The sequence below is a fragment of the Panthera leo genome, chromosome A1 (assembly GCF_018350215.1).
Source record: "Panthera leo isolate Ple1 chromosome A1, P.leo_Ple1_pat1.1, whole genome shotgun sequence".
Lineage (NCBI taxonomy): Eukaryota > Metazoa > Chordata > Mammalia > Carnivora > Felidae > Panthera > Panthera leo.
The window spans coordinates 175,989,590-176,005,070 of NC_056679.1; the positions used below are offsets into that span (position 1 = coordinate 175,989,590).

At 52.7% G+C, this 15,481-nt stretch overlaps 1 protein-coding gene across 1 annotated transcript; it reads left to right on the top strand.

Moving 5' to 3' along the window:
* Positions 1-1,524: 1,524 nt before the first annotated feature.
* On the top strand, positions 1,525-15,481 carry STC2 (stanniocalcin 2). The gene is made up of 4 exons (XM_042946412.1): positions 1,525-2,967; positions 5,051-5,193; positions 7,721-7,932; positions 13,137-15,481. Exons 1-4 carry the CDS (start codon positions 2,817-2,819, stop codon positions 13,537-13,539), a joined length of 909 nt encoding a protein of 302 aa, XP_042802346.1. The 5' UTR covers positions 1,525-2,816; the 3' UTR covers positions 13,540-15,481.

Below are 15,481 nucleotides of genomic sequence, written 5' to 3' on the forward strand. Positions count from 1 at the left end.
TGAATGGGATGGGCATTCTCCTCTGGATGTTTGGCCCTAGCCAAGTGGCCTGGCGATGAAATGTTTAAGAATGAGTACCTGTCCTTGCAACACCTGAAAATCTAACTGCTACTTTTCACTTAGTTCTAAGGAGGCAGTTGGCTCAGGTGGGAGACAGGAATGTCCCCTGTGAAAGTGGAGCAAATAACCTCAAGATGATTACTTAAATTATGCAGGTCCCCTGAGGGCAGCCCCAGGGCCCTGGGGCACAAGGCAGTGCCTAGCCAAAGGCAGTGGGGAGGCAGGAGCCTGGAGACGTGCCATCTGCCTCCCTACTGTTCCAGGTGCCCTGGGAGCCTTCTATCAAGTAGACTCACAGTGTCTGCATCCAGCAAAGGTGGGCTTGCTCCTGCCCCCTGGACCTCTTCTGTTTCTGTTGCTCAAAGCACCAAGAGACCAGATGCCTTTTTAAATGCCAACACTGCTCATGTTCTCACCTACAAAAGAGGCTTCATGGAAGGAAAGCCTACCCAGGAAATTCGGGGGCTGCTGGAGTTCCTGAAGAGGCCGGAATGACACTGTCTGTTATGTTCTGTCTTTTAAGAATCTCCAGGAGAATGTTTTTCATAAATTAATAAAGGAAGCTAAGTTAACTATGCAAACAAAAGCAGGGTGGGAAATGCGAACCACCCATTTTAATGCACTTGGACCCCACCTCCTTCCACAAAAGATCTGAGGCTGCACAAAGTAATTGCTATTGGAATCATGGGCATAAGTGCTCGGTTTCTTGTCACGGCTGCAGACTCAAACCTTCAAAGTGACCACTTATTGGGGCTCTGAAAGTCAGGCGGGGATGGTGGACTGCCCACTCGGAAGGCGCCCTCCCCACCCCCTCCTCTCAGACTCCAGACTCAGGGCCGCTCGACGCGTCGGACAGCTGCGGCCAGCGACTGCCACCCAGGCCTCCCGCCTCCGCATTCCCTACGCCCTAGTGCAGGCGGGACCCTGGAAGGAAGCTCGGGAGGCCCTACGGCGGCCGCGAGACGACCTGGCCCCCGCGTCTCCGCACCCCCTCCCCCAACCGTGTCACATGGCGGCCCCAACGAGGCGCGCAGTGCGTCCCGCCGCGGAGACCCTGGGCCGCGTCGCCGCGGGCGGTGGGTGATGAAACCTCCCCGGCGCATTACCGCAGAGGGCGCGGGCGGGCAGCGGGGTGGGGGTGAGGGGTGGGAGCTGGTACCCGAGCTCACCTGTTCTCCGGGAGGCGGGTGGGGACGGCGGGGGAGGGGCGAGGGCGGGCCAACCCGGGTGAGTGCGTGCGGCGGGGCGCACGGCCGCGGCGCTCGGGTCCCCGCCCTCCCCCAGCCGCGCGAGCCCCCGGAGCTGCGCCGTCGGACTGACGGTGCCCAGAGCAGTTCCTGTCCCCGGCCCCGGCGCCGGGGAGACGTGAGCGTGCACACGTACACACACAGCGGGGGAAGAGGCGCTCCGAGCGGCGCCCAACTTTCTCCCAGCTTCCGCGGGCCGGGGGAGAAAGCAGCCGGGGCGATGAAGCCCCGGCCGCGCTTGCGGAGGAAGCTCCAACAAGAAAGAAGAGATGGAGAGAATTTCCCCGGGTTTGGTTTTGGGGTTTTGTTTTTGTTTTAACCATTTACATCGATGATTGGAGAGTAAAAGGAACCCGGACCAGGGCGGCGAGTAGCGCTTTGGGAAAATGGAAGAGTGTGTTTGGAGACGCGTAAAGTTGCCTTTCAAGCTCCGACCTCCAGGGCAAGCGATGCTCCGCGGAGGGCTGACTCAGGGCTGCCTGGGCCTCACAGCCACCCGCCTGGAAATGATGCAAGTCCAGTCGGTCACCTGGATCCCTGCAGCCCGGCCCGGAATCCGTCTGGATTGGGGGAGGGGCGAGGAACTGGCACCCTAGGTGTTGCACGGCCCACCAAATCAGAGCAAAAAGAAGGGGGGAAGATGGGCCAGCTGCTCAGGCCAAGTCCTGTATCTAGTGCTTCTGCTCCTATCTGAGTTTGAGAGTTGTGGTGCTGTTTTTTTGTTTTTTTTTTTTCTTAATGCAAAGCGTCACAAAGACAGGAATTCCCATATGTGCTCAGTTTGCCCCCAGCGTCACTGTGCCCAGGAGACTCCCAATCTGTCAAGGCTCGGGGTTGGGAAGCTCACTCAATTCCAAACGACAGAAAGGAAACTTTCCCAGCACTCTGCGGGTGTGATGCGAGCCAGGGAACGCTGTCCCAGCGCAGATCGTCGCCTCCCGCCCTTCTTTAGCTACAATCGGAGCTGGGATTCACTTTTATTTTTTTTTAAGTGCCTTCGGCCATAGCTCTGGAGCATCAGCACACGCGCACGCATCTTCGGCCGCGCTCACACTCGTACACGCACGCAAACGCGTGGCCGCCGCCAGGTCGGCAACTTTGTCGGGCGCTCCCAGCGGCGCTCCGCTTCCTCCTGTAGTAGTTGGGCGCAGGCCCCGCCTCCCAGCCGTGTTGTCAAACGGGCCGGGGTCTCGGATTGGTCCAGCCGCTGGGACAACACCTGCTCGACTCCTTCATTCAAGTGACACCAGAGCTTCCAGGGATATTTGAGGCACCATCCCTGCCATTGCCGGGCACTCGCGGCGCCGCTAACGGCCTGGTCACATGCTCTCCAGAGAGCTACGGGAGGGCGCTGGGTAACCTCTATCCGAGCCGCGGCCGCGAGGAGGAGGGAAAAGGCGAGCAAGGAGGAAGGGTGGGAGGAGGAGGGGAAGCGGCCAAGGAGGAGGAAGAGGCGGAGGGGAGCACAAAGAATCCAGGTCTCCGGGAGGGAGGTTTATACCAAGAACCATGTGTGCCGAGCGGCTGGGCCAGTTCGTGACCCTGGCTTTGGTATTGGCCACCTTCGACCCGGCGCGGGGGACCGACGCCACCAACCCGCCGGAGGGTCCCCAAGACAGGGGCTCCCAGCAGAAAGGCCGCCTGTCCCTGCAGAACACAGGTAAGTGCGAGCGCCCCCGAGGCGGAAAGCTGCGGGGAGACAACACCGCGCACCCACGCAGCGCACCCCGGGCGCTTTGCTGGTTAGTGAGCGCCCACCTAGGGCAGCGCAAACTCTTGGGGTGGCGCGGGACATGCAAAGGAAAGCGCGAGGCGAGGCGAGACTCGGTCCGCGCCCGGCTCCGCGCGCCGGGAATCCGCACGTGCTGGCAGGGTGATGAAATGGCTGGGGCAGGACTTGTTGCTGTCCTCCCCGGGGTCGAGGGTAAAAGAGGCAGCATCTGACCAGGCCACTGCCGGCCCCAGAGTCTCCGTTCCGGCGAGAGCTCCCTGTTCCATCCGGGCCGCCCCTCGGGAGGCACCGAGGGTCCCCGGAGCCGGCCTGCGCCCCGCACCCGGGGAACTCTTCCGAGCCGGCTGGCCACGACGGGACCACTCCCCACCCCCCACCTCCTCAAAAGATGCCCGACACTCGAGAACTTTGTAGGCCAGACCGATTACATTGCGAACTTTCCCCTTGGGGGCAATGCTTTCCGGGGAGGGGTGAGGGGAGGTGGCTCAAAGCGTACCTCTGAGGTGCTGCCGCCTTCTCCCGCTCCAGGGCAGGTCAGCAGGCGAAGAAATGGTGACACGGCCCGAACTGTGCGCCGCCGCTGCTCAACCGGCTCTCAGCTCACCCGCATGCTGCCGAGCAGAGCCAGGCGTGCAGGGCACGGGGCTGGCCCTTTTCCCAGCTCCTGAGAGAGAAAGAAAATCTGCCTGCAGCTCCTTCGCTCGGCGCACCCCCCCCCCCACCTTTATGTGGGGGCCTGAAACCCAGCTACAGCGTGCGTGCGCTCACCGCACGAGCAAGAATGCACGAGTGCCCATTAGGGACGCCCGCAGCGAGTGAATCGCAGCCCCGCGCGCTCCTGCCCGGCGCGCCGGGGCCGCGCGTGGGATCATCCGGGAGTCTCCCACCTCCACGCGCGAGCGCCCGCACCCCCCGCCGGCGCGGGGTTCACTCTAGGACCCGCGCCCACCCTTCCCCCTCTCCGGTGCTTTCCCTGAGAACTGAACGTGATTCTCGGTAGTTGGTGACCTCAACAAATACACGCCCCTCATTCTCTCGGTAGATTTAATCTGAATGCGGATTATCTACTCCGACCCCGCCCTTCTTCCAAAATATACTTTTCTGATGTAATTTTGTGGTTGGCTTAAATCAGTGAATTGGGTAGGGGGGAGGGACGGAAGAGAGGCTTTTACGTGCGGCAGCCTGACAGTTAACTCCCTCAGTCTCTCCTTTTGGAGAGATGAATTAGGGCCACGTTCTGCGAAGGAGGGCGGCAAACTCCCCGGTCGCGGGAATTCTAGGCGATTAAGTGATATCTCACACCGGATCTCTATTTAAAAGGAGCCTCTAACTGCGACGTTTGCGTTTCTGCAGGCTAGCCCCCATCTGACTCGATTCCTGAGCCTTCTCGCGACCGCAGCTTCCCTAGCCTGGTATTTTTAATGCTGATGGTTTGGAGGCGCTGCCTTAATAGGAATTTTGTTTTGATTTTTAGGTGTTGAATCATAAAGCTGAATTGAAACTGCTCTTTGGACGCTGGCATTTGGGGGTCAGGAAGGAAATGGCTGTGATTTAACAGCAGCAGCTTCAAGTTCCAAGTAGAGAAGGGTATTTCATTGATGAAGTACAGAAGGAAGAGAGCAAGCTAATCATTTAAAATCTTATTTTTGTGTGTGGGTTTAGGAAGCTGAAATATCTTCTGCTTTCAAACTAAGTATTTCCACAAATACTTTAAGAAGATGGAAAGGATGAAAAGTGGAGTGCTCAGACCTAACTTCTGATTGTGATTTTTGTAACGTAGGTTTGGCTAATTTTTTACAGATACGGTATTTACAAGTAGTGACATTTCCATAAGTAGATTAAATGATGAAATTTTCTTGCCCTGGCTTTTTAGATCCCAAAATAGTCATTTCTAACTTTATCTTCTTAAATTTTCTTTTAGTCATTACTAACTTTTCTTTCAGCCGACCTCTCTGCATTCCCCAGCACGGCTGAGAATTTTGTATACATTTGTATGTAATTCTCATTTTAGCGGAAATCCAGCACTGTTTGGTCAACGCTGGCGATGTGGGGTGTGGTGTGTTTGAATGTTTCGAGAACAACTCTTGTGAGATTCGAGGCTTACATGGGATTTGCATGACTTTTCTGCACAACGCTGGAAAATTTGATGCCCAGGTAAAAACCACATAGAGCACAAAATGTTTTAGGTTGGCATCACATGATTGAAATGTTCATTGGAAGGACTTGTGAACAGATTTCCATGGCTGATCTTCGTGGTGTGTTTTAACGTTTGCAAGAGACATTCTTGGTGCACAGCAGGATGCCAGTCTCTCCCCAGTCCACTCATGGGACTCTTCTCTCCTGAACTGTCAGGGGGGGTGGCGAAACCCTTCTCCACTCTTAAGCTGTGTCTACACAGGCAGAGCGGGACGGAGAGCAAGTTGAACAATCATCTAAGTATTCTTAACAGAGAGCACAAAAGTCACAACAAATAATAAACATCTTGTAAGGGGACACACTATGTCTGGCCACCCAGAACTCGGTCTGCAAGGCCCATCACATTAGAAACAGTAGGTTCGGGGAGGGAAGGGCAGCGACTCCAATTATACATTCCAAGACTTGTTCTCACCTTCTCAGAAAGAATAAATGGGACACGAACTTTGTAGAAACTCATCATCTCCAATGGGTGTGTGAGCAGGCAACATGGATAATTTGGGGCCTCCAGAATAACAGACTTATTCTTCCTAAGGAGCAGACCCTCCTCTCCTAACCTGAAAACGCTGAATGAGCTCTAGTCTACAGAGTCCTCTAATAAGGCCTAATGCAATCCAGCTACCCCAGAATCCCCAGGGTAGAAAACAAAGCCTAATTGCTGCTCAGGGTAGGGCAAGAACCGAACAAGCCATCTTATGGTCCCAGTGCTGACAATCCAAGTACATTTCAGGTGGCAGATGGCCTTGGGCTCACCTTCTTCACGTTCTCCCCAACCCATATATGCACTCTGAAGCTCCCCCGACCCCCCCCCCCCCCCCGTTGCTCTCTCTCATCAACTTCCTCTCCCACTGCATTGGAGAGTGGGAGACAATGTTTGGATGAGGCCAACAGTTTAGGTGTGATTTATGAATGTCACCAGTCATCATCTACTGACATCCTGTAGAGAGCCTGACAAAGCAATGCCTGGGAACCAGAAAGGGATGCGACGGGCCTGGCAACCTACCCTACAGAGGATGTGGGGTGGCAGGAGGGGAAACAGAAGCCAGGGAAGGAAAGAGTAGAACGTTTGAACTCCTCGAGGCTCCCTAATAAAGGATCCCTTCTGGATTAACTGGAATTAGGAAACGTAATAGGAAATCCGGAGGAAAGATGTGTACCGAAGGGCAATCCCACAGGATGTTGGGGAAGAATACCCAAACAGATTGCCGCAGCCCTCAGACAAATTAATCTTCCTTTTTTTCTCAACCAACAGGAGTTATGTTCTCAAGTGTGGAGCATCCCTTTCAAGCTGGTTCTCAGCATGTAACTGCTTCATAGACCGGCACACCCTATCCTCCATCCTATTTGGCTCCCACTGGAAAGTCAGAGCAAAAGGGGCCTCAGGGAGGTAGCTCTTCAGTGATGAGCCACTGTCTGTAGCCATTTCAGTTGCTTCTAAAGGAAGAACTGAAATAAATGTGCTGGCTGGCTTCCCGCTTCCAACCTAACCCCGTTTACTTTCTCAACTCAGTTACTTTCAGGCCTGGCTAAAAACAGAGGGGTGACCTCTCCAGACAGCTTGTTTCTATAGTGATGGGGGAACGGGGATCCCTAGGTAGGCATCCCAGAATGCCTCCCTGCCCTGAGAGGTTGATAAGGGACCTAACGCCCCAGCTTGCCTCCACACCCCCAACAGCTGTCTCCTTTCTAGGATAAGAACAATCTGATGGGGTTGCCAGGAAAGAGAACTGTGGGCCAGATGTATGCCTGGCTGCCTTAGCCACTCAGAGGCAGGGAGTGTGGGGGAGGGGCTGTCAGTTGGGCAGTTCAGACTCCAGATGCTGCCAGGCAATGTGCCAGGCGGGCCTTTTAGAGGCAATAATCCTAACAGTTTAAAGGAGTCGAATCATTTTCAAAAAGGAAAAGAATGCTCCTCCTTAAAGGATAGGAGGAGACAAGGGTATGGGTTGGGGGCGGTGGGAGGCGCTGAGACAGGAAAAGGAGGCACAGATAGCACCCAATCTTGATGTCATTCGTGGAACAGGAGGAAAAGGCAGTGATGTGAGAGTGGGATGAGCAGACACCTTCTACTTGGGGAAAACTCTTGCTGGGAGCTCTGGATTTGCATCTGGCCAAACTCCCCTTGTGTTCCAGAAAGGTTACCACCAAGCCGCCAACACTGAGCTGCCTTGAGGACAGATGGCCACGGCAGCCCCGGGACAAGGGAAACTAGGCGAGCAGCTGGGGAGGAAGGAGGCAGATTTGTTAAGTCTCCCGGTGACATCCTTCTTGGCCAAATGCCGGAGGTATCGGAGGTATCGTCACTCAAGACATACCTCCCGATGCAGCGTCAGCCCGTCACCTGCGCGGACGTCAGCGTGAGGCAGGGCCTTAAGGTTCAGTTGTCACAAAGACCCCGTGTCAGCCCAAGAAGGGCGGACGTCTAAGCTTATAACAAGGACTTGTCTTTTCTGCCCCACTCTGTCTTCTCTGTCCTCTCTGTTCCCAGGGCAAGTCATTTATCAAAGAGGCCTTGAAGTGCAAGGCCCATGCTCTGCGGCACAGATTCGGCTGCATAAGCCGGAAGTGCCCAGCCATTAAGGAAATGGTGTTCCAGTTACAACGGGAGTGCTACCTCAAACACGATCTGTGCTCTGCCGCCCAGGAGAACACCCGAGTCATGGTGGAGATGATTCACTTCAAGGACTTGCTGCTGCACGAGTGAGTGCCGCCCCCACGGGGGCCATGGGGAGAAGGGGCCCCGCTCCACTGGTTGGTGTTAGAGGCGTTCCAAGGGGCTTGTTGCTGGAGGCCAAACTCCCGTCAGACGGGAAAGGTTGCGCTGTACCTCAGAAAGCTGCACTGACTCCCCTGGGAGTCCCTTTCCTGCTGGCCTTCAGGAAAAGCGAAAGAACTTTCCACCATTGGCTTCACAAGCATAAGCGACAGCAACAGAAAATATTTTACTAAGCATGAAATGTGTAGGATTCAGAAATACGGCTTCGCCTTCCCCTCAGCCCAGATCCCAACAGTTGTGAATACTCCAAATGGCCGTGAAAGTGCCCCTGAGCACTCGTAACAGTCGTTGGCCGTTTACTGAGTGCCAGGCATTGTGCTCAGGTGTTCACACGCCCCTCTTCCTGGATCCTCACAGAAGCTCTGCGAGCTAGGCGTCATCCTCCTCTCCATTTTATAGATGAGAAAACGGACTCACTGAGGTGAAGGTCACACAGACAATGAGAGGCAAAGGCAGGCAGTCCCGCTCCAGAATCTTACATGCCAAAAGCTGACAGCAATAGCTTTTTTTTTTTTTTTCCCCTGCCTCCGTAGCCCTCTTTCCTTCAAAGGTCCATTTCACCTTCCCTAACACATGAATGCCCTCCCAGAGGAAACTTTCACAAGACCAATGTCAAAAACTTACCAGCTAAACACCTTTAGGCCAGAGTGGGTAAATATGAGCTCACCTATTTAAAGACTTGCAATGCAGTAATAAACCCCGGACATCTTAGCATCTTAGTCCTTAAAATATATATATATATACATATATATATATACATATATATATGTATATATATATGTATATATATATATGTGTGTGTGTGTGTATATATATATACACATATATATACACATATATATACGTATATATATATACACATATATATACACATATATATACGTATATATATATATATATATATATATATATATATATATATATCTCATCTATGGGATCCTAAACTTTGCAAAGTGATAAAGCACGTGGTATACAGTTGCTCCTGACATGAAGCATGGGCGGTGGCTTACAATAGCTCCTGCCTCAGCAACTTAGGGCACCGCTGGTCTCTATCTGTACAATTTTATGAAATCTTGCTCCTTCGTTGGTGCCATGGCCTTCCCCAAGCCGTGTCACTAAGCAGACTGCTCCCCACCCGACCCACACCACTTGGGTCACAGAGGCCAACCATCACCCGTCACTTTCCATCAGGTTATGAGGCTGTAGGTATCTTGCAACACCCCTGCTGTGAATTATAAGATTCGCCGTGAATCTCTGCAGGCAGCTCTTGCCAGGAGCAAAATGATGCTGCCTTTTCCTTAGTCACACTAACATCCACTAAAATATCTATCATTCTTCCAAATACCTGTAAGGAAACAAAGCAACAACAGCTTCCACAACAATAACAATAATGATAATAGCTATCATTTTGTGAGTGGGCCAGGCCCCTGGCCAGGGACTTTACCTGGACTGTCTCATGCACCTTTCCCAACAGGGCTAGAAGATAGAGATTACTATCCCCATTCAATAGAGGAGGAAAGGGAAACTAAGAGATTAAAGATCCTGCTCTGAGGTTTGATCCCTACTTTCCAGTTTGGGAACTGGCAATATATATGACTAAAGCTGATTATCAGGAATAGACATCAAACCTCCTTGCCCCTGACCTTCTCTGTCCCCATTAGACCTGCTGAAGGCTCACTGGCCCCCAGATGTAGCAGAGGTTTCTCCCTTTTCCCAAATACACCCCATTTCACAAAGAGAGCACTGTGAAATTCCCTTCCTTCGAGTTGCCTCTGGAAGAGGCAAATGTCCCATGGCTGAGAGAGTCCTGAAGCTCCTTTGTCCTCAGTCCACTGTCATCCACTATAGATAGTTTGTTTGGCCTCAAGAATGGATGATGCACACTAGTTTATAAGTCAATAATACATTCCTGGAGTGCAAGGAGACTTTGCCTTTTTCAAGATTGGAGAAAAATCTTCTTTGGGAAAACTGAAGGTTTCGGAGGGGGTTTTTGTTTGTTTTTTGGTGTTTTGTTTTGTTTTTTGTTCCCCCCTAGAGTTTAAGAAGGAGGAAAGCCCTGTGGCTTTTCTGGTGCCTCCTCCATGGAAATATAGCCTATGGGGGCATGAGATTTTTACTTCCGAAGGACTCCTTGGTCATTTAGAATGAACACTTAGCCCCCCACCCCAGCCCACTCTGGGAATGCAGGTGGCTCACCCTATAAGTGAGCCCGGGCCTCTTCTGAGAACACTCACTGTGCCTGCACACAAGTCCTCTTCCCTCTTGCTAAGCCAGGACCTCCAAAAGTGGGTCTCACCTAACCCCAACTCCCCACAGACACCCCCCCCCCACTACCTGCCCTTCTGAAGCCATGAGTATGCACTGCATCAACTTGAACTTCAGGCTGAATTGACTGAGTTGTGCTTTAACTATCTTAACCGATTTGGGCACAAAGGATCCTGTCAGTCCCCAATTATCAAGAAGACCATTTAAGAACGTGTGGCGTTGGTCACAGATAACAAAATGAGAACTGAATTTGCTTTTCATTTTAGAGAAGAGGAAATCACAGTCACTCCAGAATCTACATCACCCCCATTCCTCAACCCAACCCCCATCCACCCCAAAACACTCATGTTTGGTTGAAGCGGCTCCCTTCAAGCTCTCTGCTTCCCTCTGTTCCTCTCACCCCTTCCCGCCCCACTTTCTCCATATCAACTGCCTTGGCTACCACACGCCCTGTCACTGGGTGCTGGCAGCCTCCGGGCACATCCCCCTCCAAGTATTTTTTAAAATCCTTTAGCCTTGCTGACACCCAGTTCAGAAAGCTGGGCTTTGTCATTAGACACGGGCTGAGTTTGCAGCCTGAGAAGGCACCACGCCAGCTCGAAACACGGCTTAGATTAACACACACCCCTCCCCATGGCTCACAGCTTTCTCCTCGGGAGAGGGTGCCAAGGGCAGGAGAGAGTGTGGGCTAGTCCAGCCTTCTCGGATCCGCCTTGGGGTTCTGAGAGCTCATCTGGCAGGCAGACTGCCCTGGCAAAGGAGGCCAGGAGGCAGCCTATACATTCCCAAGAGAGCCCTCCCCTTACCCTGGGGCAAGAAACTCAGTGCAGGGCTAGTCCCAAAAAAGAGAGTCTCAGCCCCTACAATTTGTTCATCCATCCCCAGAGGGTGGCAGGTGCAATCAGGTGCTAAAATCCTGATGCTGTGGTAGCAGATACATTCCATGACCTTGAGCTCCCTCAGGCAATCAGTTGCTAGTTGTCAAAAGATGGGAGGAAACAAACATGCATTGAACATTTCTTCTGTGTTGCCCCCTACCCTCCTCTGTTAGCCCGAGGAGTGTTATCGCTGTCCTTGTCACTGTTAGGGGCCTGCCTTAGAGAGTTTAAGCACCCTGTCCATCAGCCATGCACAGACTCTCTGACTCCAAAGGCATCAAGTAGGCCTTAAAAGGCAGCTTGATCTCTATCAGCCAGAACATTCCTCTTCTCTGCTCTCAGCCCAGCTCTAGGCCTTCCCAGCCCAGAAGCTTCCAAAAACTACTTTCTCCTCTCCCCCCGTCGCCCCCCCCCCAGCCATCTCCATTTTTACATCTATGACATGAGGACAGTTCAATCAACTACAACTTGAGGACTAATTCATAAAAATGGCAGTAAACTACTTCACAAGTCCTAAAACACAATCTGCTCTTCGTGCCTAGCAGCAACTGTCAGCTTGCAAAGAAAGGATGATGTGAGCTAAAATGCAGCCACCCAGGTGGCCCAGGCTCACAGAGGGAAAAAAGTCTTGCCCCTTCTTATAAATGAGCTCCCATTCCAGAGTGATTTTCCTGCCCCGGGTGATGGCCCAGAGCTGCATAATGCTCATGGTCAGATATACCCAGAAATACTGCTAGCCAAGGACTGCTTGAGAATGCTGCTTAGCCACGTGAAACACTCCATACCCGCCTCGGGGATTCTAAAAGGCCAGTGAGATGTAAGAAAGGTTCAGTGAGTGGGCCATGAGAGCCCATTGCTGGGGCCGCCTCTTACCAGATAAGCCCATAAAAGCAGACACACCGTGTCCGCCTTCGGCACACAACTCCCACCCCATGTTGGCATGATGGGGCCGTTCTTCCTCCAGCACTTTTCCTAAAGAACAACCCAGGGCAGCTGGATGGCCTGAGCAATGCTCTCCCCTCCAGAACCGAGTGTGTTCATCTCACAGACGGCTGGCGCTCATTCCAACACACAGGCACCTTGCAGCCAGCCCTCACCTCGAGTTCCAGGCAAGCCGAGGTGGGAAGAGTAGAGATGCTTGGATAGCCACTCCCCTTCCTCAACCTTTACTACCAGGAAAGGGAAGATCCCAGGGTGGCCGTCTGCCTCCCACCCTTCTCCACCGATCTCAGACTCTTCCAGGTACAGATGGAATTGCATCCAGTACCTTCCAAAAACACCCTTCTTCATCATGAGCCTAAACCAGGGGCAGACACAGACACGGGAGATTGGCTTCTTGGGAGTCTCACTTAAGGCTTAAGGCTTACCCAGGAGAGTGGCACCAAGTGCAAAGCCAGCCGGCCCCACCTGACACCATGCTGCAAGAGGGCGATGGGGAGCTCCCCAGCCCCAATTTTGATGGCTTCTCCTCCCCTGCCAAAAAAGAGTCCTCGGTTTGGTATTTCAGACCCTTCGCCATTTGCCTAAGCATTATTCCACTGGCCCCCAAGACACTTCACTGCTCCTCCTGCTAAAAAGCAGACCCTAAGCACGACCTGTGCTCCTTTTCAACGTTCACACAGCCGCCCTACCTGGCATTCTCACCCACCTTCCCCAGAGGCTCTTCCTTTTATTGTATGCACCTGTAAATTGCCACTGGCCCTTTTCCTGATGGTAGGCTCTGTCACCAGCCTCTCTCTCTCCAATGCCTGGCGTGGAGCCTGGTACGTAATGGCCACCTAGTAAATGGTAGTTGGAGGCCAGCACTCCAGAGGATATGTATAAAAGCTGGAGGCCATTCCAGAAAGCATTTGCACCAAATGAAACCCAAGCCAGGCATGGGCTGTATCTCTCTTGCCTGTGTCACCGCTGCCCTCTGTGGCCCATTTGGGACTGGTTCCATTCTCGGTCTCTCTTTCTCTCTCTCTCCTGCTTTCAATCTCTAGACCCTACGTGGACCTGGTGAACCTACTGCTGACCTGTGGGGAGGAGGTGAAGGAGGCCATCACCCACAGCGTTCAGGCTCAGTGTGAGCAGAACTGGGGAAGCCTGTGCTCCATCTTGAGTTTCTGCACCTCGGCCATCCAGAGGCCTCCCACGGTGCCCCCTGAGCGCCAGCTCCAGGTGGACAGAGCCAAGCTCTCTAGGGCCCACCACGGAGACACAGGTCACCACCTCTCGGAAGCCAGTAGTCGGGAGACGGGCCGAGGTGTCAAGGGTGAGCGAGGTAGCAAAAGCCACCCAAACGCTCATGCCCGGGGCAGAGCAGCCGGCCACGGGGGCCAGGGAACTTCTGGAAGCAGCGAGTGGGAGGAGGAACAGTCTGAATACTCCGATATCCGGAGGTGAAACGAAAGGCTTGGCCGGGAAATCTTTCCTCCATGCCGTCCATTTTCTTCTCTATGGACATTCCAGAACATTTGCCATTAAAGAGGGGGGATGTCACACGCAGGATTTGGTGGGGATTGCGGACTTGATGAAGGCGTGTGCTAGCGGAACGAACAGGTGAGGCGGAGACGGCCTGGGCAGCGGCGAGGTCTCGGCTGTGCCCGGTGGGTTCCACACTTGCACATCCTGAAGTGAGCGTGCCTCGCAGCCTCCTTGCAACTTTGTCTTCTTTCCAACCGTGGAGCCACTGGGCGGCGGCCTGCGGTTTGCTCTGCTGTGGGGGAGGTGGGCCAGGGAAGGGCAGGGGTCGGCAGGCCCACCAGCTAGACCTCGCACTTGGTGCTGGGCCCCAGCCCGCATCTTCCGGTGCTGTCTTGGCAGAGGGCGGCTGGATTCGGATGCAGGGGTGAATGTAAAAATCGAGCTGGGAGTCAGAAGGGTGGAGAGGAGACAGGGCCGTGTGGGTGCTTGGTGCCGAACGGAAATTCCGTTTCTTGCATGGGACCTTGAGGTTTAGAGCTGCTTGGGACCGGGAGGGCAAGGGTTCTACGTGTAAGTTCTGAGCCATTGTTCTGTCTGGGGGACCATGTCCGAGGGAGTGGCCCCTGTGTGTTTGTATATTAACCACTGCTTCAAATCTCTATTTCACTTTTTTATTTATCCAGTTACATCTACATACCTGTCGTCTAAATAAATGGCTTTCAAACAAAGCAACTGGGTCATTAAAACCAGCTCAAAGGAAAAAGAAATACAGCCCATCTTTGGGGGCTGGTTTTTTTTTTTTCTTTTGAGTGATATTTTAAAAGGAATCAAAGAACGGTGTACCTGTACATCTAACTGCCTGGCGTGGGCTTCTAGCCACTTAGGGCAAACCACACACCCGGAGGAAAATGCACACACGAGGAGTACATTTGACAGATTTTCTTTACCATTTTGTTACCTCTCCTTGACCCTCAGCCAAGATCGATAAAGCCCTGTACCCGATGCCATGAGGCCAAGTTGGAAACGTGGCTTCTGGGTTTAGAGCATGGAAAGGGGGAGAAGAGAACCAGATGACTGTGATTTCCAGCGAGAAATGCTGAGCTTTTTTACATAAATGGAGGAGACCGCCAGGAAGCACTGAGAGACAGGATTTTCCAGATCCGGACTGGAAATTTAACAACGAAGAAAAGAGTCCGAGTGGACAAAAGAAAGAGAGGTGGGACAGAAGTAAAATTCCAAGGCAAGGAGGGAGAGGATTATAATAAAGGGTCAGCGCTGGGGTTCTTGTGATTGTTCAAAATGTTCCATAGATAGGCCCTTTCTTTCCCACTGGGTTATCACATTAAAGCTTATCCTTTCTTGCAGCCAGTACTCAAATAGAAGGCCAGTATTACAAAGAATAGACGGGTGTTCTGGGCCAGCTCCTTCTAGAGCAACGGTCAGCAAACTCTTTCTGTAAAAGTCCAGATAGTAAATACACTATTTTCAGTTTGGTGGGTCATGTGGTTTCTGTCCCAAAGACTCAACTCTGCCATTATAGCATGAAAGCAGGCATACAGAGACAACACATAACAAAGGGGTTTGGCTCCACTCCGGTAAAATTATATTTAACAGGTGCCCAACTGGATTTGGCTCTTGGGCCTGAGTGTTCTGACCCCCGTTCTAGTGAGTTGGCAAAAAAGGAAGCATCCTCCATTTATATCAGCTTATAGCTCTGCCTCAAAGCAACCTGAGGCCAGAGATAGAGAAGCTAAATTTATCTACTCTAACATAACTTGTTCCAGGGAATGCCCTGACCCCAACCCAGCTAGTATTTATATACCCCAAATCCAATCTCCTTGGTTCCAGCCTCCGGCTGGAAGGTCATCTCCCCGAATCTTTCATGTGCACGTTGGAAAGAAACCATTTGGGTATGGGGGGG

Bases quoted from the DNA above. Each gene is read 5' to 3' on its own strand.
- STC2 (XM_042946412.1), top strand. From the start codon at position 2,817: ATGTGTGCCGAGCGGCTGGGCCAGTTCGTGACCCTGGCTTTGGTATTG. The intron at 5,194-7,720 runs GTAAAAACCACA...CTCTGTTCCCAG, and splicing joins CTGGAAAATTTGATGCCCAG to GGCAAGTCATTTATCAAAGA. The intron at 7,933-13,136 runs GTGAGTGCCGCC...TTCAATCTCTAG, and splicing joins AAGGACTTGCTGCTGCACGA to ACCCTACGTGGACCTGGTGA.